A 25812-nucleotide genomic window follows, 5' to 3' on the forward strand; every position below is an offset into this window, starting at 1 on the left:
CAATTGTGCTTGTTTTGAGTATAGAATTCGACATAGGAGCTTCTGTGAGAAGTTTTTAGATCTTATAATTTCAAGTCCTATTGTTGTAGAACACTATCGCAAAAAATAATTATGCAATATAAATTTACAGTATGAACAACATAAAATTAAATGAAACTGACAGAGCGATAAAACTATACGACAGAAAATGGCTAAAATAAAACAAAAAAATAGAGATGGACTAATTCAGCTCTGAGAAAATTAATAAATTAATCGATAAACCCAAGACACCTTGTTATACAAACATACCATTTCATTTTTTCAGGTATTGAAATCAGTAACAACCTAAATTATGGGTGTGTAGCTGTTTTCGACAGTATATTTTAAAGTACCACATATTTCTTTCCACACAAAACCCGTTTGCTTTACGGAATTTAGAAAAATTAATACCAAAATCTGCGCCAAATTATAAAACCCATAAAGTGAAATTTCAGCTCAAAACATTCAAGAGAACTTACCAATCACGCCAGTTGGCGATGACACAGCAAAACACACAATACAAAAGTGAAGTCATCAGTGTAACCTGATACGAAAATTGCATATGAAAGAGAAATTAGAAGAGGCTAACACGAAAACCCGAATGGTTGCTCGAAGACCATTTAATTCATGGTTGATTTTCTCTCTATTCCTCTTTCTTGCTTCGACCGAAAGGCACAACTCAGAAAGTCGCTGTCCTTAAGGATGCGATGCTTAGACACTGCTTTGAAAGACTGTCCACGTCTAGGCACTACTGCGGCGACACTCCAAAATATTCTGCTCCAAATGTGTTTTACAACAATGCCAAACAATCATAGTCTACCTACTGTCTTCGGTGCGTGAGAAGTGAGTGAGGAGGTTGACCGGAAATCTCAACTGTAACTGTAATTGCCAGCTTTCACACGTCTTATAGTGGAAACGTTTTAGATTAAATGTGGCATCTTGTGACTGAAACCCCCCTAGACTGCTGGACAGAATTTTTGAATATATATTGAAAATGTAAATGAGTCTACAGGTAATCTTGAGCTTGCGTTTGTGTTACGTCATTTGTTATACTTTTTTATGTTTTTGAGATGTTAGTTTGTTTTAATTTTCATTAGATTTAACGTTTGTTTAATTTGTGTAATTTTATATATCGTTGAGAAGATTTTTTTCTTCGAATTTTGTGTTATTAGTTTTGATTGTGTTAAGTTTTATTGTTCTATATCGACTTTTGTTTTGTTTTAGTTTTTATTTATTTCGTGCAGTATTTTGTATTTTTTTTTTAAGTTGTTTGTTTTGTGTTGTTGCGGGATGTTAAAGCTCGTGTGCATCGCAGGGAAATTTTGTGCATAATGTTAGAAAGATATTTGCCTGTAGATGTGCAGATACCATTATATATTAAAATAGGATAAAAAATAAGGACAAAAAAATGAGTTTAAAATAAAAAAAAATTATATGGGCCAAATGGGTTGCCATGCTGGTGACGAAATAACAACAAAATATAAACAGAAAATCAAAATAAATGGAAGAAATTCCAATCACATGTTTTATTTACAGCTTGGCGTGAAAATAGGGAAGTCTTTACATTACATATTTTTGGTCGAGTTTTCGACCACTGGACGACCTCTAGTAATGATAAATATAAACTTGTCGATTCTACACTCGTGGTAAAAATAACAATATTACCACATCAAACGTACAACATTGCATTTTCTTTTTACACTCATCTTAATTTAGAACACCCAGTAAAAACGTAAACACTACGTGGTAAGGCTAATAGTTATAAAAGTACATAGTAGATAGTAGTACATAGTTACAAAATGTAAAGGATCTTACAAATGTGTTTACACCTCAGGATCCTCCAGGCAATCAGGACATTCATAATGTACCTGCGATGCTTAGCCATGTAACTTTGTCACACTCTGTACCTCCTCTCTCTTGACCTGTGCCCTCCCACCTGGTGACCTCAGGACCTTTGGTCATCCTGCAGTATGTCATTGGCAGCCCTATGGTTTAAACCCAACAACAAAGTAACCTACAGCTATTCTTATATTTTTCTTTATGGATGAGCCACGGTTATTATATATTTGAATGCTGAGTTGATAATTATACAGTAATTTATGTAGACACAGATTAATATTCAGAACTGCTCAGTTCTCTGTTTCACCTATATAATTTTGCAACTGATAATTATATGCGTGCTATAGTGTATGATAATTGAATCAGAATTTCAGGTTTGTTTTCCAATCACGTAAACATATTTACATAACAGAATAAGTTTCCAAAAGTTTCTATAAAGAGTCGTGACGTGGATATAAACTTGTACTTTAGTACATAAGGAACGACCTAGGAGAAAGCCACTGTGGATTTGTGATTGACTTGGCATTTGCGGGAAATGAAGATATAGTCGTTAAGTCAACAGCGAGTCATCCATGACAAATGTTAAAGACGACGATTATTGTTTTGTTACAAAATCACCACACAAAATTTATTCGGCATTCGGCCTTCCTTTTGTTGTGAAAGGAAGAGTCCTTCATTGTCTGGGTTAGGTGCTATTGTCGATTCTACCAACGTTTAAGAATTTAGTAATTACTAGACAACACTGAAAATTTATTTAAGCTACGAAGAAAACATAACCTCATGACTGAACAGTTTCTAAGATAAGATAAGGATCATAAAAAGTTCAAATTAATTGTTCAAATCTATTAGCTTTTCTCTGTGAAAAATTACGCCATGTGACCCTAAAGTACACACGATAATATCCAATAAGATTGGTTTTATGGAAATTTATTTGTTCATAAGACCACATGTTATAAATGAGTGGTTGGTCACTTCTAATAAAAACTAAGATTATGCCTACAAATTTGACGCAGCCAGTAAAACCACAGTATCAACATATTCCCATGGAGATTTTTCATCTTTATGAACCAGCTTAAGATATTTTTACGGTATTTTTTTCTGTCGAGTTTGTAGAGTGTGTGTTTATATTCACTAGTTATGTACTGGTATTTCAACAACTTTAAAACTTTTTGTAAGCTACGGTATTGCTTGGCCAGAGTAAAAAGGAAGAGTGTAAAATCCACCCTCAAATATGGGATTAACCTATAACCGATGTCTGTACACACATGCGTAATTGAACACATATCGAAATAGGCTTCAGGGTTTAAAATATGAGAAGTGTCTTGAAGTGTAGAGTGTCTAAATCCCTAAATATTTATCATGCCTGATTACCGGCGTAATTGAATTAGCTTCAATTCTTTTAATTTTTAAATTGAAAAATAAAGGTCAAACAAAGACAATGCACTCAATCAAAACCTTATATTTCACATTCTTCATATTCTCTTATAAAAACCTCACTGTCACTTTTGCGGTGAACTTTCGTCACATGCAATTACTTGACGAATCACGACACAAGTTTCTATTCCATGCGTGCCACGATCTGCGGACCAAAACTAAGACATAAATTCTTCGGGAAATGAAGCGTGAATGCGGTTAGAAGTGGCACAAGCCGTGTTTCCTGTCCCAACAACGTTTATGGTGTATTATCAAGTGAACATCGCCAAGTTGCAATCATGCTGGCCAAATAACTGTCATTAAACGGCGATTGGCCCGCCGTAACGGAACCGGCGTTGCCAACATCGGAGGAAAATTTACCGCTTTATAATTCACGCGTTGATCACCGATGCAAAGGTATACTATATTAAATACTGTTTGAAACTACATTTATTATAGATTGTACACAAAGATAGTTTTTGTTCGATAATTGAACTGCTTGTTTCAGTTTAATCTTAAAGGAACGTCGATATTTCAATCAGGATTGCATTTAGTAGACCTTATGGCATAATCGAATGTATATACAGTATAATTTTGATTTTATATAAAATGGGATGGATGTGGTAAATGTGCTCAGATATAAGTCATATAACTGCTACCTTGATATTTGGGAGATAATGATGGTATGGAAACAGCATTATTCCTTAAGGATTTCTAAAATCAATTGACATTAGGTTCACAAAAGCTTTAATTCAAACTTCGCTTTGAACCTAATTCCAAAATTAGTATATTGCTTCAATATGGATCAAAGTCCAAAAATTATGTTTGTAGCCAAGACGATATATTACTTTCGAAAATTACTCGTAATAACAGCTTTATTTTGTAATCTCCACGTGGAAAATAATACGTACACCAACTTGGAATGGAAATTTTTTGTGGGACCAATTCACGCTATTAGATCTGAAATTCTGAACGTGGTAAGCGAAAGGAAGTTGACCTTGGTTGATCTCCTTTAATTGAATCGTAATTGGAGTTACCCAGCTGAAAATTAGTTGATATAGGTGTTATAAGAACTAAGGTGAGGGCAATGATCATAGTTAACAAGCTATACAATATTGGTCATGTTTGAGGAGAATTGTAGAATACCACATGATTGTGATGACCTTTGTGAAATTAGGATCCAGGTTTGTGGTTTGAAGGCGTGAAGGGGCAATTACTTAGACTAGTAATCTTGTTACTTAGATCTTGTTTCTTGGGTCTATAAATACTTGACTTATTTGACCGACTCCCTCTACTTAACGGCTTTAAGCAAGAGACCCCTCGTGACGTCAAAATTACGTAGGCGTTTTTTCATGGGGGTAAATATCCGGGGGTAGAATTCCGGCGACAACTCAATCGTAAATATCGACGAAGTAGGTCGGATGAAAAAGGACTGTTACAGCTTTTTGAATTAGGAAGATAGATAATGTTAAACATGACAACGACATATCGCATGCTTTATACTGGATATTAGAAGCTAATGAATAACCGAAGAGCCGTTGATTTACATAAACCAATTAATAAAATCAATTACAACTTGGCCGATACGTAGCGTAGCTGACCACGTGGGTAGATTTCCAGGGGTAGATGCCCGGGGGTAGATGTCTGGGGGTAGATGTCCGGGGGTAGATTTCCAGTCGCGGGCTGTAGGCGTTTTTTCATGGGGGTAAATATCCGGGGGTAGAAATCCGCTACCCCACGATATCCACTAAATTCAGGTCATAAAAATAAACCTTGTCTGGTTTACGAGAGTGCTACCACAAGAACCTTTATAACCTTAACCAAGGAGCATTTTAAAAATTAATCAGTAGCTCCAAGACTATATTACTATCATTAAGTTATCATTTTTTCACAACGAAATGCTTACTGTCGGAAACTTAAAGCTGCAAAAAATCAGAGCGAACACTCCGGAGGAAGCAGTCTGGTATTCAGGACAGAATAATTGTGCGGATGGCTGTCATTATTGCGTTGCTGAGTTTCTACACCTCTGGTGCACCGTTCGTACGTCATGCTGATACCAATCATCATTAGGCTACAAATTACTGAGCAGGTGGTACAAATTGTGAAAAACTTTTAGTTTAAAATATCTACGGACAAGTGGCGTTTGTTGATCCCCTTAAATCTACAAACTTAACAGGTTTTATAAACATCTATCTGTAGACTGGAATAAAAACATAAATCTTAAAATCTTCCCTAAAGTAAGTGGGAAACTATAAGGTGACATCAGCGCACCCAGACGTTACCAATGTGAAACAAAACCGAAACAGGTCTAATGACTTTGCAATGGGGTAAGAAGTGTTCTTGTCCTATTGAGCGAGTAAAAAGCTATCGTCCTTTACAAGTTACATCCACGTATTCGTCTATAGTTTTATACATCACAGAAAAACTAAAGCCAGCATTGCCTTATTAGCGCGACACGAGAAATAGCAAGGAACGGTTGCAGCGAAGGTCGTACCGTTACAACGTTGCAGCGGTTGCACTGATTTGTTAATCACTTGTTGCAAAAGTAACAGTTACAATTGCAACTTCATGATTGTTGGGCATGCAGATTCACCAGTAAAGTACTAATTTGCCTACTGGGGGAAGATGTCGGAGCGTCAAATCGAAAATCACTGTTATCCTCTTTCATTTACTGTTTCGTTAGTATTATCATAATATACCGATAAGCCCAGTTGTTATTTATAAATATTTTTTGTGTATTGATTTGCAAATAATGAACTAATTACCGGTAGTTAAATTAAGAACTCATTTAACTGTTTGGGCGAACGTATCCATACAGCAATAAACTTTACTTATCCATTAGGTAGTTTTCTTAAAAAAATTATAGAAATACTTAATCGGAAAGTCAACGTTCAATTTGGTATGAATCTGTGAAATTTTATCTTGAGAACGCAACCTAGGTGCGCATTTTTACCCTAATATTAGTGTAGAATGGTGTGAGATGACATGTGTAGCTTTGTTACTGACTAAGATCAGCTGGTTCATCAATCAGGATCATTTATTTAAAGCCTAAAAATCAGGAACAGCTGGGTCTGGTTTTAACCACCAAAAAGCTGTTGACTCTTCTCAGGATTGAACCAGCGACCTGATACTGTGTAAACAAACCATCAAATGAATTCAATAGTAGTTCTGTTAGTGCAAATGTTTCACATGAACTATTCGTATACTGTACACTGGATCTTGGATCTAGCCTGTTGAAGCTAAATTATAGAGAAAGATCAATTTACACTTTAATCCTAATATTGTCAAATACACTTCCGTTGTTCATAAATTGAATGGATACAATTATAAACTTTATTATTTCAGTTACTTACCAACTATTATCAATAAAAAAAGTAAAATCAACTGTAAATTGAACGTAAAATGCAACAAGCCTTTCAGTAAGACATCACGGCAATCCCTAATAAATACATTTCAATATTTCATGGCAAGACAGCTATCGCCCTCTAATAGCTCCCCTGGGTTGTCAAGATAAAACTATTATTCAATTTTACCGTTTGTGAAGAAGAAGAAGTTGCCAAGTAAGGATTGACAGTTCCTCCAGTTCAAGTACAATTTACGCAAGCGCCGTGGTAGGTCTTTTACAACAAGCAAACTTGCAAAATGAGCTGCTAATGTAGGTCTATTTACCAACCTACACGTCTAATAATCTAGTCTTGTGGAGTGGTTTATGGTTTAATGATTGTTGAAGTTGGAAATTGTGTCTTGGATTATGTTATGGTTGTACTGACTATATATAATTTCGATCCTGTTTGTAGACACTTTAAGACTGCGACTGGTGTGGCGGTCAAAGCGCAAGCCATATGATTTGAAGGTCCGGGTTCAATCCCAGATAAACCTCAATGGTTTTAGCTATAAGATTAGGCTAAGTGTTGGTATTCAGAACTCACCTGTAAATACAGATTTTAGTTTTACAAATGTAAAGATTTTAATAAAGTTAAGTCTCTCAAATGTGAGGAATCTTTACTTTATTAGAGAACTACTTTTACTACAAGTCATACTATAATTTGAAAAGAAAGTGTAAAATTTATTTTCTCCATCCTATCCTACGTAGTTTTAGCGAATTTCCCTATAGAGAAGTAGCTATTACCGTGTAGGTCTCATGGTAAGACTTAGGCCCGGGACCGATTTACTTTTTCATTTTGGTGTCCCCAGAGGCCAAAAACACCATTCGTTCAAATTTTTATATATGTACTAGCTGACCCGGCGAACTTCGTATCGCCTAAGTTATAGGTTTCCCCTAAGACAGACCGATGGAAAGAAAGTACCGTTACGTTTAATTTTCAAGATGATCTAGTTCGCATCGCTCAATCACGTCCTGGTTGAAGTTCGTTCGCTACGCTCACTCACCTTTGGGTTGGAGCTCGTTCGCTACGCTCACTCACCTTTAGGTTGGAGCTCGTTCGCTGCGCTCACTTGCCTTCAGGTTAGCTCGTTCGCTACGCTCACTCGCCTCCAGGTTGAAGTTCGTTCGCTACGCTCACTCACCTTTTGGTTGCAAATTAGCTGTTGTCATAAATGTAAAAGAAATAATAGTGCTGCACCCTGTTGGTAATCCTTGTAACTTTAATGCTATTGAACATCATAGAACAGAACCAACTTGTTTAATTGAAACAGCTGTTAAGATTCATTTATTCCATTTCTCATAAGGTTAACATGGGAAACTCCAGAGCCACTGGGGCGGAGCCCTTTTAAGAATTTCGAAACGGGAAATAGTTTACGTCCGATTCGCATACCTACAGAATTTACACACCAAATTTCATAACGATCGGTGAAGTCGTTCCGGAGGAGTTTGCAGACAAACACTGTGACACGAGAATTTTATATATTAGAATATATGTGTCCGTGAACACGATAACTTGAGTAATTTTCATCCGATTTTGATGAAATTTGGTTTAAAGGTGTAAGGCGGGATAAACTTGCATGAGTTCGCGATCCAGCATGATCGGACCATGGGAACAGGGTTTTATGGGGTAAAAATTAGTTTGTCTCACTTTTGACCCTCAAAACACAAAATTTCCCAATTTTTCTCTAAACCTTCTTAAAAAACAAACAATTCAGTATATCAAAGTGTTTTTGTACGGTTATTGGTTACGGAGAAAACTAAAAAAATGGTAAATTTAAAATTCCCATGTTATTCTTATAGAGAATATTGTAAAATGTTGTAGTTTGCTTGTTTATGGATATCTTTTGATCAAACTTGGCAAATATATTCATTTTATACTAAGCAATAATTATTTTACTTAAAACAGACACTTTATTAGTTTCCTTGTGGCAGCAAACCGAGGTACTCGTTAAACCTAATGTTATTTAAATAGATCAATCGAAAATCAATTCAGCCAAATGGAAATTCGCTTAGACGGCAGGTTTGCTGCGGCGGGGGTATTTTATTTTATTCACGTCCTTAGGACATTTAACCAGCTTGACGTGATAGCAAACAATTTCAAAAGACAAGTTTAAGCACAATATTGCAACTATACTTCTTATCCCAATGAAACATCTAAAGCCTGTGCCGTGTCCGAACATGCAAAGATTGCGACTAAATTGTTGCTCCCCTCATTCAAGGTTAAAAAATGTACATCTACCCTCTTTACTCCTTAGTATACCGAGGAACGGGCGTTTGGGAATCAATCTTAGCAGTTAATTAATCTTGTTATACGATGGTTAAATACCAAAACACACTTGTGTGCACCCCTAAACACCCCTAAGCACCCCTAAACACGTTCTACACCACACACACACACACACATATGATAAAATGGTCTCCAACTGATATGGCCAATTAAGTTAAATAGGGTCTCAAATGATTGCTTGAAAAATAATAAATAATGTAATATCTTATTCAATAGTCAATGGTAATATTTAGTTTAATATTATCAATCATTAAATTAGGGACGTCACATAAGTGCGTATTTTAACCCAAATATGAGTGAAGGATGAGTGTAGAATTAAGTGTGAGGATCTGTGTAGCTTTACTGACTTAGATAAGCTGTTTCATTAGTCAGGATCATCCATTTATTCCAAAGTACCCATGAACTTTTGCGCAAGGTTTCTCGTCATGACGAACATTTTAAGTATTTGGTTATTGGAGGTGCGACATGCAGTTTTCTCAAAGTTAATGGGTACTTTGGGATTTATAAATGGATACGAAAATTTAATTGCCGATATACGCCAAAAACGCAACTTTACCTACGCAGGAATTTACGATCAACTAAATTTACATAATAGTTCTAAAATTACATTCTAACATGATAGTAGGTCAGTAGCAGTAGTTACTAAAACATATACTAAAACTAGTATTTCAGGTATTTTTGCCGTGTGCTCAAGAAGAAGGAAATATAGTTCTCAGCACTATCTTTGGGAGTTGTGAAGGGTCAGTGAAAAGGTCACATAATTTAAAAGGTTATCATCGCATCATTCTTCTGACCAACTTCTTAACAATAAGGTTTGACCTATTGTTATCATAATTTATCGCCTAATTATGGATTTTAGATAAGAGAAAGTCAAATTGTATTGAAATTCAGCCATGTGGGAAACGAAATCCGGCACCACTTAATCCAAACAATCTACATCCACAACTAAGATGTAAAATATCTTATTTTGAATAATGTTCGTACGAAATCCGAGCAGTTTGCGTAATAATTTAGCTGGTAATAGGCAAACCAACTGTTTGCCTAAGAAAATTAGTGCTTGGTGGGTACAAAAATGATGAAATCGAGAAGACATAGAGACACTCTCAGGAAGAGGGGTGGAAAAACTGGACATAAAATCGTTATGAAATTCAAATCTCACAACATGAATAAAACCATAAGAAATAAATCTTCATTAATTTAAATTATTATTATTTTCTTTCTAATAAACCAACCGACACATAAATAAACAAACTTTTGTGACTAATAGTTTTTGCTTCTCCTGTCGAATTTGAATTGTCACGAATTCACTGTATTATAATGTAAGAATTATGTTGTACAAATTCACTAGGTACATGTGTTATAATTCAGGTAATATAATTAAAATACATACGACGTAAAGAAATAAATTGAAATGTGTAATAAGCGTATATCTATTTTATAAGGGTATGGTCTCTTATGTGGGTATTCCACTAACACAATCTAGAGAAAATTGCTATTAAAATTGATAAGTTACTAAAATGTTAGTTACTAGCTAAAATTTCCAACGGCATAGAAAAACACAGAAATGTCATTTGAAAAATATTTATCCGTGTGAAATTTCCATTTAACACTCTCAACTAAATTGTTAGCTGATTAGAAAGTATGGCGCGTGTCGTTGGCGTGCGCCAATGAAAGTGTGAGTGCAACAAAAACAAGTAGAGCGTTGGATCGTTGCACGTGAGCCATTAGCGGCTGGAACTAAACATCAACAGCTGTTCTGTACCATTGTTGCAATTGCCACTCATTGCTGCCAACTTCGTTCCACTAAAACTCTTTTTTTTATATATGAAAGAGATTTTGCAAGAATTGATTTTGTTTAGTTTTATTGAACGGTTGTGTTAAAATGTCGTAGGGGCGTGTTAATTTAAACGTAATTGATATAGACGATACCGTTTTTACTGTTTCCTTTTCCCTCACGAAGTTAACTTTTTATAATTATAAAAGGAAATAATTTAAATAATTTTTTTTTATACATTTTAAGTTTTACACAACAATTTATTGATCAGATAAAATGATTGTGTTCATTTTATTCTTTCTTTACTGTTTATGGTCTATAAAACGACAAAAGCTGTAGAAAAAAGTTTACAGTCTTCCTTCTAGCTTTGACTTGTGATTCTGGAATTACACTATTCATCCTGATGTAAAATCTTAAGCCTCTTTTGTTGTGTTGTGTTTCTTGTATGAACTTCATAAGTGATTTAAAGAAGGATATGTTTCCTACTTTTTAGTGGCAAATTAGTTGCTGTACAAGCCTCACAACGAGGAGAGAACGCAGAAGATTATGTGGATATTCAAAATCCATAAATAATTTCATACTTAAGTTTGATAAAACTAACAAAGGTTTACTTCCATCAACTGTGTGGAAAAATAAAGTTAAAAAACAAAGCACATGTGCATTTAGAAAGTGTAAACATTGTGTTCTTCACCAAGATGAATTTAGGTTGAACATTCCTCTAAGCCTTCTCACGTTTGTTTAACTCAACCAATCTTCTCTGACACATAATTTCTCAACCACTCAACGCGCGAACACAATTCCCAAGTAGCATTACACAAAACACAAATAACACCAGACGTATTTGCTCCAACACACAGCATTTCACATTCAGCGTTACCTTTGATTGCAACGTCATGGTCGTCGGTAATTAAAGGGTTCTATTAGAATGGTTTCGACCCAGTTAGAACTTCTATTGCGTCACACGACGGAACATAGGGCCTTGAAGTCCTTCGGTGTTCTACGTGAAGCCCGTGCCTTGACCGAGTCCTACGTTGGGCCGCCTGCGCCTCCAAAAGGGTGTGTAGAGGTCAACGTCAACTTTTGGTAGGTGGAAGGGGTAAGTTACTGTTGAACATAGTACTTATATATATATATATATATATATATATATATATATATATATATATATATATTTAATTCTTACGGATAGGTTGACGTTTATATACACTATACAGGGTGCCCCTGAAGTAAATACAAGAACTTTAGAAAAAAATATGTTTTATGAGTCAAAGTGAAAATAAGATGAAAAATAAGAAACTTGGTATAAGAGTAAAAGTAGCAAAACACCAATTAAAACTATACGACAAAACTATTTCGTTTAAATGGAGGCAATTTAAAAATAATAAATAACTGAAAAATCACGACTTTTGGTTGTACATGTTGCACATACTCAGATTGCCCTAATTCCGCCAATCTTTAAAACGACGTTTTTAGGAAATTTTTTAAAAATGCTTACGTATCGTACGTTGCATTAGATCAAAATGACAATCCCAAATCGAACAGAAAGTTATTCAAGATGTTAGAATTGCAGTTTACACATCTGTCTAATAGGTAATACGCCAGTTTCACAGAGAAGTAAAAGTACTAGTAATAATTTGTGTTCAAAATTAGGAGTAGCAAAGTCTGTCTATACTTTCTATCCTTGAGTAAATCCTTTTTACTAGTAAATTTCTTTTAGTTTAAAAACTGTTAGAACTGTACTCAAATGGGTAAGCAAATACTGTAGCTGTAAATTTTCTTTTGTTGGAAGGATGCCGAAATAAATTGACGCTAAACTAGTTGACTTTTTCGTCTTAATGCTTTGGTTCTACTATTTCGCTTTTGAGAACTCGTCTTGTATGTTTAGGTATATTTTAATACTTGACATATAAAAAGGCATAAGAGAGTATCCGACCCAACGGTTTACTTTATGTTAATGCATCTATGCTTTGATGAATATCATTTGTGATTTGCATATTTGAATTTGAAAACAGAAATTGAACTTTTAAGCATAAACAAATCCGAGCTTCCATTCACTGTAGTCGGATCTTGATTACACTCATTATCAACTATATTACTACAACGACCGCCCTATTATAGCAAACTTAATCATGAGGTTTAAACATGGTCTTGCTAGGTAATTGTTGATAATTGAGGTAATCGTGTTCATTAAACACGAGCGACTTAACTTCAATATCCTGCTGTGAACGATCAAATAAATTTCCTGCGTTTCGTTGACTTTGGATACTGAACTTCAACTCAATTTCAACTTCAACTTCAGCGTTCAACTTTGGATACTGAAGTAGATATAGTTAATGAGCTACACACATTACTTACTTTGACTTACTTTAATAAGCTACTTTTACTCAAATAGAGCTCAGTTGACAGGTTGACTGCCTCTCATTTATTGTGCTACTGTTGGAGTCTTTTTTCTGCTTTGAGTTTTCATACAATGAATAATCCGATTCTTTTCTGCTTTGTGTAATATTATCTTTGGATACTTGTGGAGATAACATATCTACAGACCAGCTGATGTCAGTAATAACTCATTAAACATAGTTGATGGTCGTGTATTAATTAATTGTGCCAAAGAGTTCCTTAACTGCGCAAGCTTTGGAGTCCCAAAAATGTTTCTTAGTTGCGCCAAACCCAATCCAGGTAGGTGTGAGTGCCGATAAAAGGAATAACCTTGTTTTCATGTCATCCTAACCTAACCTACCTAACTTAACCTAACTTAACCCAACCTAACCTAACGTAAGTTAACCTAACCTAACCAACTCAGTCAAACAGTCAAAGAGGGCCGCCACTTGCAACCCCGCTAATGAGCTTATTGGGTAGCTCTTTGGAGTAGTTGGCGCAATTCAGGAATACCCGACTACCTGACTCAGTTGGCACAATTAATGCCCACCCAAGTAGGGTCGAATGGGCTTCTCCATATATTTTGGGATTAGTGAATTTATAAACAAGTGGTAAGTGCCCCCTTTTACTGAAGGAATGTTGGCGAAACTCTCGGATCACTCATAACAGACAAAATTAGTCATCGACCTGACGAAGTATATTTCCATGATTTTTAGACTTTTTTAGTTTAGTGTAACCTCTTTAAAGTGTGTTTTAATATATTTAATAACCTTAACATGTTTTTCGCGTAGCATTATGAAATTTTATACTTATTTACAGAACTTTCAGGTGGGAGAATATAGTTCAACTTCATGCCTTGAAGCTGAAGTTCTTAAACATCGATTCAGAGTACAGTAGTAAGTTCACTTTCAATTGTTCTCAATTGTATTTTTCTCCTTCGTATATCTCAAAAGAGAGGTGAATTTCTTCATTTCACAGTTTAAATACACAATTTGATCAAAGGACTCACCAAACAGACGAATCGAGGTTATAAACCCTCGATGAATTCACCGACGATACACAGCACCTTCAAAGGTCAGGTCGTTCAAAGTGATAAGAGTGATTATGTCAAGAGCAAACAGGTCATTGATGATAGTAGCTCGTGCGAAAGGCTGTATGGCATTCCGATTGTTCATGTAACATATACAGTGATAGCCAGGTCATTGCCGTAGGTAGGCTATACCACAAGCTGCGACCAAGAATTAGCATTGTCGCCAACCTTGACGACATGGTCGTTTCAAGTAATTTCATCAAAAACATTTCACTTTTTATGTTGTAGATTTTTATGTTGGCTACCCTGAATTCACGAGGAATTTTCTATACACACGAAATCACATTGTTGTATTTAATTTAATTTTATCGAAAGAATAGTTTTGTGTTTATTTGTGTTTCATATAAAATGAATAAGTCTAATAGGAATTCATTTATTCAGTAAACAAGAAGCGAGCTATTACAAAAGTCAATGCAAAAACAAAACTTAAAATGTATATAGGGCCTACCTGTATTTAATGACGGTGTACAGTATGTCCCACAACACAATTGCTCAAACTTAAAACCTTAATTCGTATAGTTTATTTTGCCTATCGGCGTATTCCGTACTTGTCGATTAATATCAGAAATCAACGCCAAAAGGCGTTTTGCTATTTATCACTTAGAGATTATAATTAGTCCTGTGTTTATTTAACATCTTCATTGAGTTTCTTAAGGATTTTCCAAACTTATCTTTGCTGTTAATAGTAGTCTAATCAATTATCTACGCCTCTAGTTTTCGAGCATGAGTTTGACTGCTGAATTAAAGAGCTTGTTGCAATGAATTTGACTACTGAAATGAACTATTCACTGTTATGAATTTCAGATGTACTTTTATTAGTTTTGCTCCAATGAACTGTTCGTAATCATATATTCTATTTTTTTAAATGTTAAAAGTGTTATTGGTTTAGTCGGAATTAACACATATAGAACATACGTTTCCGTATATATTCAGGTAATCTTTCAGGAATATCCTATGATAGGTTGAAGAAATTTTCTCTTTTGCGTAGAAATGAAATAGACAACCGAGTAAAATGAAGAAACTAACACGAACCAGCCAAGTCTTGGTGGTTGAGTCCAATTCTAGGAAAGGTTGATTCTCTTGCTCCAAATTGATGTCATTTTCCACGATGGAGAAACCACAAGTCCATATCTCCCAGTGCAATATTGGTGTTAAACCAGTAGAGAAATTGTCTTATTAAAGTTGGCATTTTACTGCAGGTTTTGAAAAACGGCCTCTTTGTGTAATAACAATGAAAACTAAGAAATGTCGCTAGTGTGGTTAGCCAGTTAGTAGACAAAAAAATCTGTTTTAACCACTTATATGGGAATGCGTCCTTCCAATACTTGAACATGATTTTAATGGTACTGTAGTTGTGAATAATAAAAAAATGCAGAATCACCACGATAATAGGAATAAAGTTAATTTGCTTACCATAAAATAATCACATTGAGACATGCTTCGTATTTTTTTTACCGGAGGATGAATGTATAATAGTGTGAGATGTTTATGTATCTTTGTTATTGACTTAAAGAAACTGTTCCAATATCCAAAACCATTATATTAAATCCGTGTGATAAATATTAAACAAAGAAAATTTGACTTCAGTTTAAAACCATCTAAAAGCTACTGACTTTTATAAGGGTTAAATAGGCAATATACTGGTTAAATAAGCACTATAACCAATCAGCAAACCAAAAGAATTCCTTTACATTTATACTTCCTGTTCAATCTCCTAACAGACTGTTTTTAAATTAACATATGATTGAATGTTTATTTGTCAAACAAAAACAAAAACATTAAGTCATTAAATGTGTACAGTTCTTACAAGCAAGTCATGCTTTATTTTCAAGTTATATAAAGTTTCATTTTTTATGTGATTTAATGCATTTTTATACAAAAACAATGTTGGACACACTGGAATTGTTCATTTTGGTCCTTCGAGCCGGATAAAATCACGAGCTTAAGGTAAATTAAGTAATTACACTTACTCTGCATCAATATTCACCTTAAAATAGTAACCCATATTGTATATTGCTTAAGTGATTATAGTTGATGAGGTAAAAAAATCCCCAATAATCATACTTACCCTACAACAACTACTGACCTCACATAGTGACCTTATACTTGATCCTACTGACTTTACATAGTTATGAACCAATCAAAGCCGATCCACGCACACGCTAATCAAAGCAATTTGAGTACATTGTTTCCAAATAAATAACACCCATCATAGTTACACTGTACTATGATTTCTCTCGTGCAACATTGTATCTTCTATTTCCCCCGACAATGACACCGCCATATGATTCTCAGGCTCCTGTCTATGATTATTTATGATGAGTATGATCACTCATGTACCTTGGGAGGTCGTAATAGCTTCCCACACATCACTCATGCTCATGCTCAATGCTGACTGCTCGTGCCATGCTCGTCTCGTGCTCGTGAGCTATGTGTTGTAGAACCAGTGACTCACGACGGAAATGCTCGTGATCTTCGATTCAAAACGTGTAATTTTCCATTCAAAGTTCACGACCTCAGATTCGGCGCATAAACTAAGTAGGGTCTAATACCGTACAATTTGCGTTGTGTGTTTTTCGGCTTTCTTTTCAGGTGGAAATATTCACATTTGAATATTGGGGCAAAAATTGAGTATTCGAACATCTTTTTGCCATTAAGTTAGGTCTACATTGTTGGTAATCCTACACGATAGGAAAATTATTTTACCTCTTATTTGAGAAAAAAAAAAACTAAAACACGATATTCAGTATACAAAATTAACTCTTTATGAATAAGGATTGGACATAATTAGCGCTGGTTTCATAATTTGAAGTAAATAAATCACATATTTGTCCACTGACGCGTTTAATTTAAAAATACTAAAATATTTTTAAATTTCAACTAATGAGTGTATGATGTACAAATGCCGTGTACTGTAATACATAATAAACACAATTATTAAAAATCAGCTATGAAGATTGTGAAGGGAAAATGTACAGCCACGAAAACGGCTATTGTTTTCAACTTCAACAGCTTTTTTGCGCTGGTAACAAAATGATTACTTCAGCCCTGCTACGCATGTATCAATAACTACGGGTTTCCTGCGTAATAAAGAAAATATTTTCCTACTGGTTAAACAAAAAACAATTATTCAAATTATTAACAGAAATAAACAGAGAGTTTAGTAGATCAACGTATTAATGAGTGGAGAGTTAAGAAATATCTTCAAATTGTACGACAACCGTATGTAATTATACCTTATGTACATATCGACGACAACAATGTTATAACATTTTCAAAGTAATCTTTTTCTCTTGATGTTCTAGACTTTAACCTATAAACTTGGACATTGTGTTCCCATTCTAAGGCCTTGGTTGGGTAAACAACCTCCCACATACTAATGTGATGTCACATGTCTGTAGTAGGCTACAGGCCAGGCTGGCCGGACTGTAAAACCAGGCAGGAAACCTTGTAAGGATATAATCGATCACATGTTTAAAGCAATTACAAATTGTAAACATTCCAATGCAACGTAAGAAGCACTCGTAGCATACAGTACTTTGAAATAATTACAGTAGTTGAAAATTACGTTCAAGAAACTATTTTTAATGTAGTTGGGTCATTTAATATGAAAAGAGCCTTAAGTTTGGATTTGATTAAAATGTAGCTCTATTTTTTATTTATTTAAAATAAATATTGTAACCCTATTAGGACGCATTAGGGAGACTAACTACTAGTGGTGTATAAACTTTAATAGTTCAGTAACCAGTAAGGAAAAAACTTATTATTACTGTAATTATTATCAATTAAAAAAGCCAGTTTACCTCCTAAAACACTCCTGTTGTTATTTTTTAATGTTGCTATTTTCTAGTACTGTGTATCACTCTCTTACAACAAGAGTAACAAAAACCAAAGATGCTAAACATTTTTAATGATTAATATTCGTTTTGCATTTAGTTTATCGAAATTGTGTTCGAATATACTGTGATTTTTTAGTGTTATACAAAAATAGAATGATTATACAATATTTAAGTCATTCTTTCGGCCATTCTTATGATTAAGTCCATTGACAATTTGATTTAATTTTGGTTCGTGCAGTACACAATTAAACATTTTATTCATACAAATATACTGATTGTTGGTTGAGGTGACTACAAACCCCTATTGCATTCATTTCATACGACAATTTTGGAGTGGAAAAAACGTTCAAATAATGGTACCAACATTCACGAAATACGTCAATAAAGTTGACTCTATATTGATGCTATCTTGAATTTTAGTTTAAATAGAATCTAATTACTGTATGTAATCATTAAATTCTATTCGAACTAAAATTCAAGATAGCATCAATATAGAGTCTTATTAAAGAGTAAATTAATTTAGAACGCTTAATAATTGAGTAAGTTTAACATTTTATTAGTACAATATGCGGTACATAACTTGTCAATCGCCCGCCAGTGGCGACATAGTTAATGACTGACCACACCATGTAGTGACCTAGATAGCTATAATGTGATGAAGGTTAGCAAGTTTCATTTAATGACATTGAATTACATAAACTACATTTTTTAAATGATTATGTAATCGTAAGTCCAGTGATTATTTGTATGGAATCTTATTGTTTGGCAGGAATGTATTTTGTTTATGTAGATACATTAGGGAACATATTTTTTGCTTCATTTGAATAATGAATCATTTAGTATTATGCATTTTAAAATAGGTTAGTAAATAAATAAAATAATTATATACATTTGAAAACAATCTGTTTCATTGTTAGACAAAGTTTTCCGTGAAGTTTTTAAGCATTTTTTTACAATATAGAGAATTGTAAAAAATGTTAAAAACGAAAGACATTTTTAGACATGTTTAATTGTTAAGTGACAAGCTCAATTTGATTATGGAGACTCAACTACTATTTAGATTTACTATTAATTTAGATTCATCCACCGACTTCTCGACTTCTGCCTTACGGTAACGACTTGAGCTATTTTAATTATGTTTATCTATAAACTTGACAACTTTTCCTTAAAATCCAACAACTGGGCAACAGTTTTATTGTAATTACTTCACAATATCATCGACTAAGAAACACTAGTAGACTTCTCATCCCATTGTAAAATTTGAAGCCTGTTTTTTCGTATAGTTCATGTTGGTGACACTGGGTGCTAGTGTCGAAAATAATATACTATATTTTTGGGGGTAGTTTCATGATTTGTGCTTTACTGGTTATAAAACTAGGGGACGAATTATTGTTTACAATTAGATCGTTTTATTTGGGTAAACGAGGCTTTAAATAGCTTAAATAACAAGAAACAAAATTGTAAACGATCCTAGTGGCACCGGACACAACTAACAATTACATTGTCATCAGCTTTTCCATAAGGATGTCAAATCTACTAAGCGAGTATGTTTATCCATGCAAATCTACGGAATCGTCAATTTCAACAACTTCTTTCAATCAACGACTTCTACTTTCGATTCCGCAACCGTACCATAAACTGTTACTTTATATTCCCTAACGAGCCATGGTATTTTACATAAGCATTACCACAGACCCCATAGGCATATGCGTTCCAGAGAAATAATATTCTAACGTTACTTTAGATACAGCTACTGACCTATGTACTAATTTAAATATGTACCAAAATGTCTACTACTTTGGATCCAGTTTCGTTCTCTTCCCACTTCAACATCGATCTTAGAATACTTAAACTACCATTCATCGACCCCCCCCCTAAACTTAAGTACTACTTAAGTAGTTAAGAACTTAAGTAGAGCCACTGACCTCCTGGTTGTCCACACTGTTGGGAGCAGTTTGCCCATCTGTAGACCTTCTTCTACTGCTCTCCAAGGTAGAAAGCGATTGTTTGAACCCGAGTTCATCTCCAATACTGAGCCCTGAAAATGTATTCTGGTTAAAAACTGGAAAAACTTGTACAAAAAGCAAATGAAGAATATTCTACAAAAATTCATAGATAAATGGAGAGTTTTTTTCAACTCAAATTCAGGATTTCCTTTTGTAGACTGACTTACTTTAAGTACAATTTGTTCTTAGTTAGTAATTACACTTGACAAGCGTTGCAGCGGAAATAGTGACTACTAAAAGCACGGTCCTCTATAATTGTATGAAAAATAGACTTAGTGAGTCTAATTAAAATCAGGATTTGTCACTGTCTATAGTTTGCATGAATTGGCATTACTTCAAAAAATGTACGCAAATATTCTTGTGATATTTCAGATTACTTTGGTGTATAATATCACTATTGAGATCATAACATTATGCTATGGGGGCCATTATGGGCCGCTAAAATCCCCCTTAAAGTTTTGTTCTCGGCTTAGGCAAAATACACACCAGTTGTCGTTGAAAAAATATTACAAGTAAGTCTAATACTGTATTCGTGAACAAAATGTTCAATTGAATTAAATTTTTTATAGAAAGCCAAGCAGTAACAACAATAAACTGTAAACGAGTTTAATTAAGAAAAAATGGAAACTTAAAAAAAATACACAAAGATAGATGCAGTCTACTTAAGAATAAATTTATTCTAATGTATACAATTTAAGTAAAAACTAAATCCAAAGCTTATTCGATAACACAGCATATTTTAATTCCTATAGTTAATTTGTACTAATCCAAGATGTCTCTGCAAAACCATTACAAAGCGTCAACATTTTACCTAGTATAAAATTAGTGCAAGTAACAATCTGTAAGCTCAATGAACCTGCTCCTATTATGGATTGTTTGTTTATTACTCCCGCAAACCAGTTGCATGCTTATCTCAATGTTTGCCCATTACCAAGGCTAATAATTAGCAACAAACTACAGTAATTAAGTAATAGCCGTGGGAGTCATTACTTTGTAAACTACTGCAGTTAATCTGGTTGTTTCTTAATTGTGGAGACAGTTTTTGTGGTAGGCAATTTTTAAAATTAGTTATTCTGTTTTGTACAGATTATAAAGCATTTGTTCACTATACTACGGTTATTATACAAGTTTAGTTAATGTGTTAAAACATTTTCTAAAACACACATAATATATTTTTTAGTTTCTTTTTACTTTTAGGAAATACAAGTCATAGTAAAAATTCCAACTTGTAATTTTTTACATAACCTTCAGTTGTATGCTACAACTGTCTATAAAGTTAAAAGGGATTTTCTCTGACGTGTGATAGTAGAAGATTTATCTGTTTTAACCAATTTACTAGATTGCCTCATTTGAGTTGTTATGAAGCTAATTAAAGGGTCCTAAAAGCACAAGAATACGTCAAATAACACTTATGATTATATATTTACACTTATACTGTTTACTCACAAGACGGTAAATACATATAAAAGTTGGTAAGTGGTGATCGATTTCGATTGGACACTCCAATCATCATCAGACCCAATAGTCGAATAATAGGCTACCCATTCGCCTATTTTGATAATGATTGGAGTGTAGAATCGAAATCGATCACCACTTACCACCTTTTATATGTATTTACCGTCTTGTGAGTGTACGATTAGTGGGGATCGATTTCGATTGTACACTCCAATCATTATCAAAATAGACGAATGGGTAGCCTATTATTCGCCTATTGGGCCTGATGATGACTTCCAATCAAAACCGATCACCACTTACCACCTTTTATATGTATTTACCGTCTTGTGAGTACATCTATTATTATAAGTGTAATTTGACGTATTGTTGTGTTTTTAGGTAATTTAATAACACGTACGATGCTGATTAAGAATTTATTCAATTAAAATGTGTACAAAATGGATATTTATTGATTGATCGTAATTAGTAGACTTCTGCACCCTTGTAATTTTGAGCAACCTGTTTAAGTCTTACGGCACATAAACCTGTTATATAAAAAGGTAATTACATTATCAAACTACCCAACTACATGCAAAATGTTATGGCAAAGACGTGGTTTTACTAAACTGGATGTTAACCTTGTATTTAACTATCCGAGATTAGAAAACTCAGTGATGTCATCAAACTTGTGAAGTTTTGAGTTCGGCGTTGCATAAATTTATTTGAATTCAGAAGCATTGATATTCCCAGTAATTTATCCAAAATTCAATAATAATGGAGAATAAGTCAAGACATTATGCAATGGTTGTGTGAATGTACTTATATTACTGGATCATAAGTGAATTTGAGAATAAAGTAATATAAGCTACGAAGGAGTTACTTGTAAACATTTGTCATGTCCTCAATTAAAATTGTGAATCAAGGGGGTGGGATAGTTGTGTGAGGGGGGCGCTTACCGATAGCCACGATTTCTATGGCCCTACAATGTATCTTGATAGTCACAGTAATGGGCTTTAGGTCAGGGGGTCATTTCTGTTTCATGATCCCACGACGCCGGGGCACGGTAGCTGGGATGAATCTGGGAGAAACGGGAATTCGATTTTCCCTCACATATGAACATAGCTGACATAGGTATGGGTATTTTTAGTTTGTAGGAAAAATGTTGATTTAAGCCACAGTACAACGGCTTCTCTGATGGACAACACTATACCTTATACATCACATAAACTTGACCTTCAATTTCATTCGACAAACATATGGTTAATTTTTAATTTGTATGTTAGACCAAACGGAATGTATTTTTAGAGGGTCTAGAAATTACCCCTTTTGTATGTTTGTATATGTACAAGGTTTTTGTAACAATTTGACACTACTTTAAGTCGCAACAGGGAGAAATGGGAGCTTAAATTTCCCGTTTTCCCTGTAAGCTGCCATCCTGACAACGTCTACCTGGCCCGCCATCGTGGCTATCAGGACACCAGATGAATTCCTCTCAATACCCCACTAATGGCTAACAGGATGCCTCGGTGGACCTTACAAATTCGTGGCCATCAGCTAGGACGGTAGGAGCCACGTGAGAATTTATTACGTGCATGTTCCAACACGTCCGGACGTGACGCACTGCACGGTACACCTAGCACGTCCTCTAGGTCACAACTACGTCATACACTCAACTGTCTCCTTGACCTAGGTCAAGATAACACGGTTTAAGGTCTTTTCAGATCTTGAAAACTTTATTAGTTCTATAATTGCAATATCAAAATTTTGTTTCTTGCCAGGTGTGCAGACCGACGGATTTGTTAAATTAAGTCTTCCTATTGGTTCAAAAGATGGTCCCAGTATGATATGAATGATTATGAAGAATATAATTTGTGAACACGTTCTTGTATATTAAAAAGTAACGTTGTATTTAGAATTATATATAGAAATTGCTATTTATGTACTATAGTTGTACTATGTAGCATAGCTTTCTATGTTTGTTGAACCTGTTAAAGGATTATACAATTTAACTGTAGATAAGGTTATTACGGAATTCACAAAAATATTTTAGGGTGTATGTTTTTATGACACCATCCATGTTGTATTTCAGTTACATATCGAATTATTACTTTACTATACAATGAACTCTCTGCTTAAATATATAGACCTACACATTCAATAATTTGGATTGAAAAAAACAACCCGTTCACTGACAGCCAAGATACTGAAATTTAAAAACCAATAGTAGCCTATTTATTTACTTGTTTTGTCGGCTCTGAAAATATATAAATTATTTAAAATTGTAAGTCTAATTTAATTTTACTGGATTAAAAACGCCATTTGACTGTAGACATCCAGCATGTATATAGCCAATGTAAATAAATGTCAATCGATGTATAGACATAGGTAAAATATTGTAATGTTTAAAATATCATCGCAAACTTTGGAGACTTGAATGAGTGGGAAGACTGAATTCTCTCTAAGATAGCTTGACATTATAAACGTGAGGTTGTTCTACTGGTCTCCACTAGGCTTGGTGTTTAGTTGCGAAATCTGGTAATCCAGACACCTTGGAAATCCCAGCTGATGAGAAAATCTACTAGTATCAGCTGTGAATCAGCTGTTTGCCCTTACACCAGACAGATACGGTATATGACACACTTTTGCAAGTGTGGTTTTCCAACCATCTGTAGTATTATTCATCTTATTGTAGCAATCCCTCGTTAATCCGTACTAATCGGACGGTTAAGCTCCAGTCAGTGAATCGCACTGGTATCGGGGATTGGTTATTCATGTCCATAAAAAGTTTCTAACCATTAAAAAGGCTACTGACTTTTCTCTAAATGCGGCAAAATTCGGGTGCCCTTTCGGTACCCCTTCTGTAAACGCCTTTAACAGAAAAAATCAAATAGTGTATTCTACATTTTAAAGGAAAATATTAACTGTTAAGAAGTTAGTTACAGAAGCTTTGAAAACCATGATCATACAATTGATATGGGGCATATTTAAACCCAAATGCAAAATAACTCAATCATGAATGGATGTTGACCATGGTGAGTTACCTTAATTTTCCTACTCACTTAGACCATCTATTTCTAATTTTTTTTCTAAGCCAGGACCACTTTTTATGACTATATTTTGCCCAATTATCAAATATAACTGGGAAATTTAAACTTTAAAAGCTAAAATTTTTCTCAGGATCTAGTAACATTCTGATCACTATAGTTGGGCACGGTACTGCATACTAAAAATAATCGTGGGACTAAACTTCATAATTTAGAGTGCTGCATTCTTTGTAGCTGAATTAAATTTTAAGAAATTATTGTCAAATGGATGTTCAGATGAAGTAGACTGTTTTAATGGGGTCCGAATAAATAGGGACTTGCATCTCATGTTCTAAACAAAAAAGGAAACATTAAGATGGCCAGAAGCACACTTCTTCCACATTCTTTCCCAACATTTATTAACCCAGAGAATTTTTACCGCCTTATCCTTATTGCAGGGGGAGCTATTAGCTCTTCTTATTTGGCGGTTGTGATGATTGCACGAGGCTAACTTTCTAAATGATGAGGAAATCTTTAAGGAAATGTAAATACACTTCTAATGAGAGTGGCCGTCTATTTTTAATGACCAATGTGGGTATAATCTGATTATTTAATAGGTTAAAGGGTAAAGGTGATTGCTATATGACAGGATACCTCATGAAATGTCCTTAAATTTACACAACAACAATGAATTTTGCTATGTTAATGCTATGTATTTAAAACATAGCTTTAATAAGATGAATTTACACATATTTCCAAAGCATTATATTGAGATTGGTTCATTGAAAGATGTCAATTCCTTTGTAGGACGAACAAATTATAAAAGTGTAGCTCCTCCAATTATTTTGAGGTTTAGTGTTACATTTTGTAAATTTCTTTACTAGTCAGAAATTAATAAAATGTTATTGTTATTTAACATAATATTTAAATTTAGATATATTGATCGCAAAATTAATAATAATATAATATTTACATGTTTTTGTATCTGCTCCAAATACAGTGGATTATTGTTTATTCTGGAAATTTAAAAATATAGGCCTTTGGTAACAGGTACAACAGTATCTCAAGTTTGAGGCTTAAGACGCTGGCGTTTGTTACACATCAACTTTGGGGTTAAACTTTGTTACAAGCCACCACCATGGAGTAAGCTAAGCAGACACAAAGTAATATCTATTACCTACATTAGATTTTTAGGTTAAACCTAACCACGTGCAACCACCATAGAGTAAGTTAACCAAACACAAAGTAATGATTAATCACCTCTAGTTTGAGGTTAAACCTAATCACAAGCAACCACCATAGAGTATGTTAACCAGACACAGAGTAAT

The 25812-nt window shown here is 34.2% G+C and overlaps 1 protein-coding gene across 2 annotated transcripts in view; it reads right to left on the reverse strand.

The window, feature by feature from the left end:
• Window positions 1-25812, reverse strand: part of LOC128992495 (uncharacterized) — a 69652-nt gene that overhangs the window by 19364 nt on the left and 24476 nt on the right. For both annotated transcript variants that reach the window (XM_054416087.1, XM_054416088.1), the window contains one exon: window positions 19947-20059. In XM_054416087.1, the coding sequence (XP_054272062.1) occupies window positions 19947-20059 (113 nt within the window). The remainder of the gene's footprint in view (window positions 1-19946; window positions 20060-25812) is intronic.

The sequence above is a fragment of the Macrosteles quadrilineatus genome, unplaced genomic scaffold, assembly GCF_028750875.1.
Source record: "Macrosteles quadrilineatus isolate MER2022 unplaced genomic scaffold, UCM_ALF_1.0 Scaffold_4__1_contigs__length_99947679, whole genome shotgun sequence".
NCBI classification, from domain to species: Eukaryota; Metazoa; Arthropoda; class Insecta; order Hemiptera; family Cicadellidae; genus Macrosteles; species Macrosteles quadrilineatus.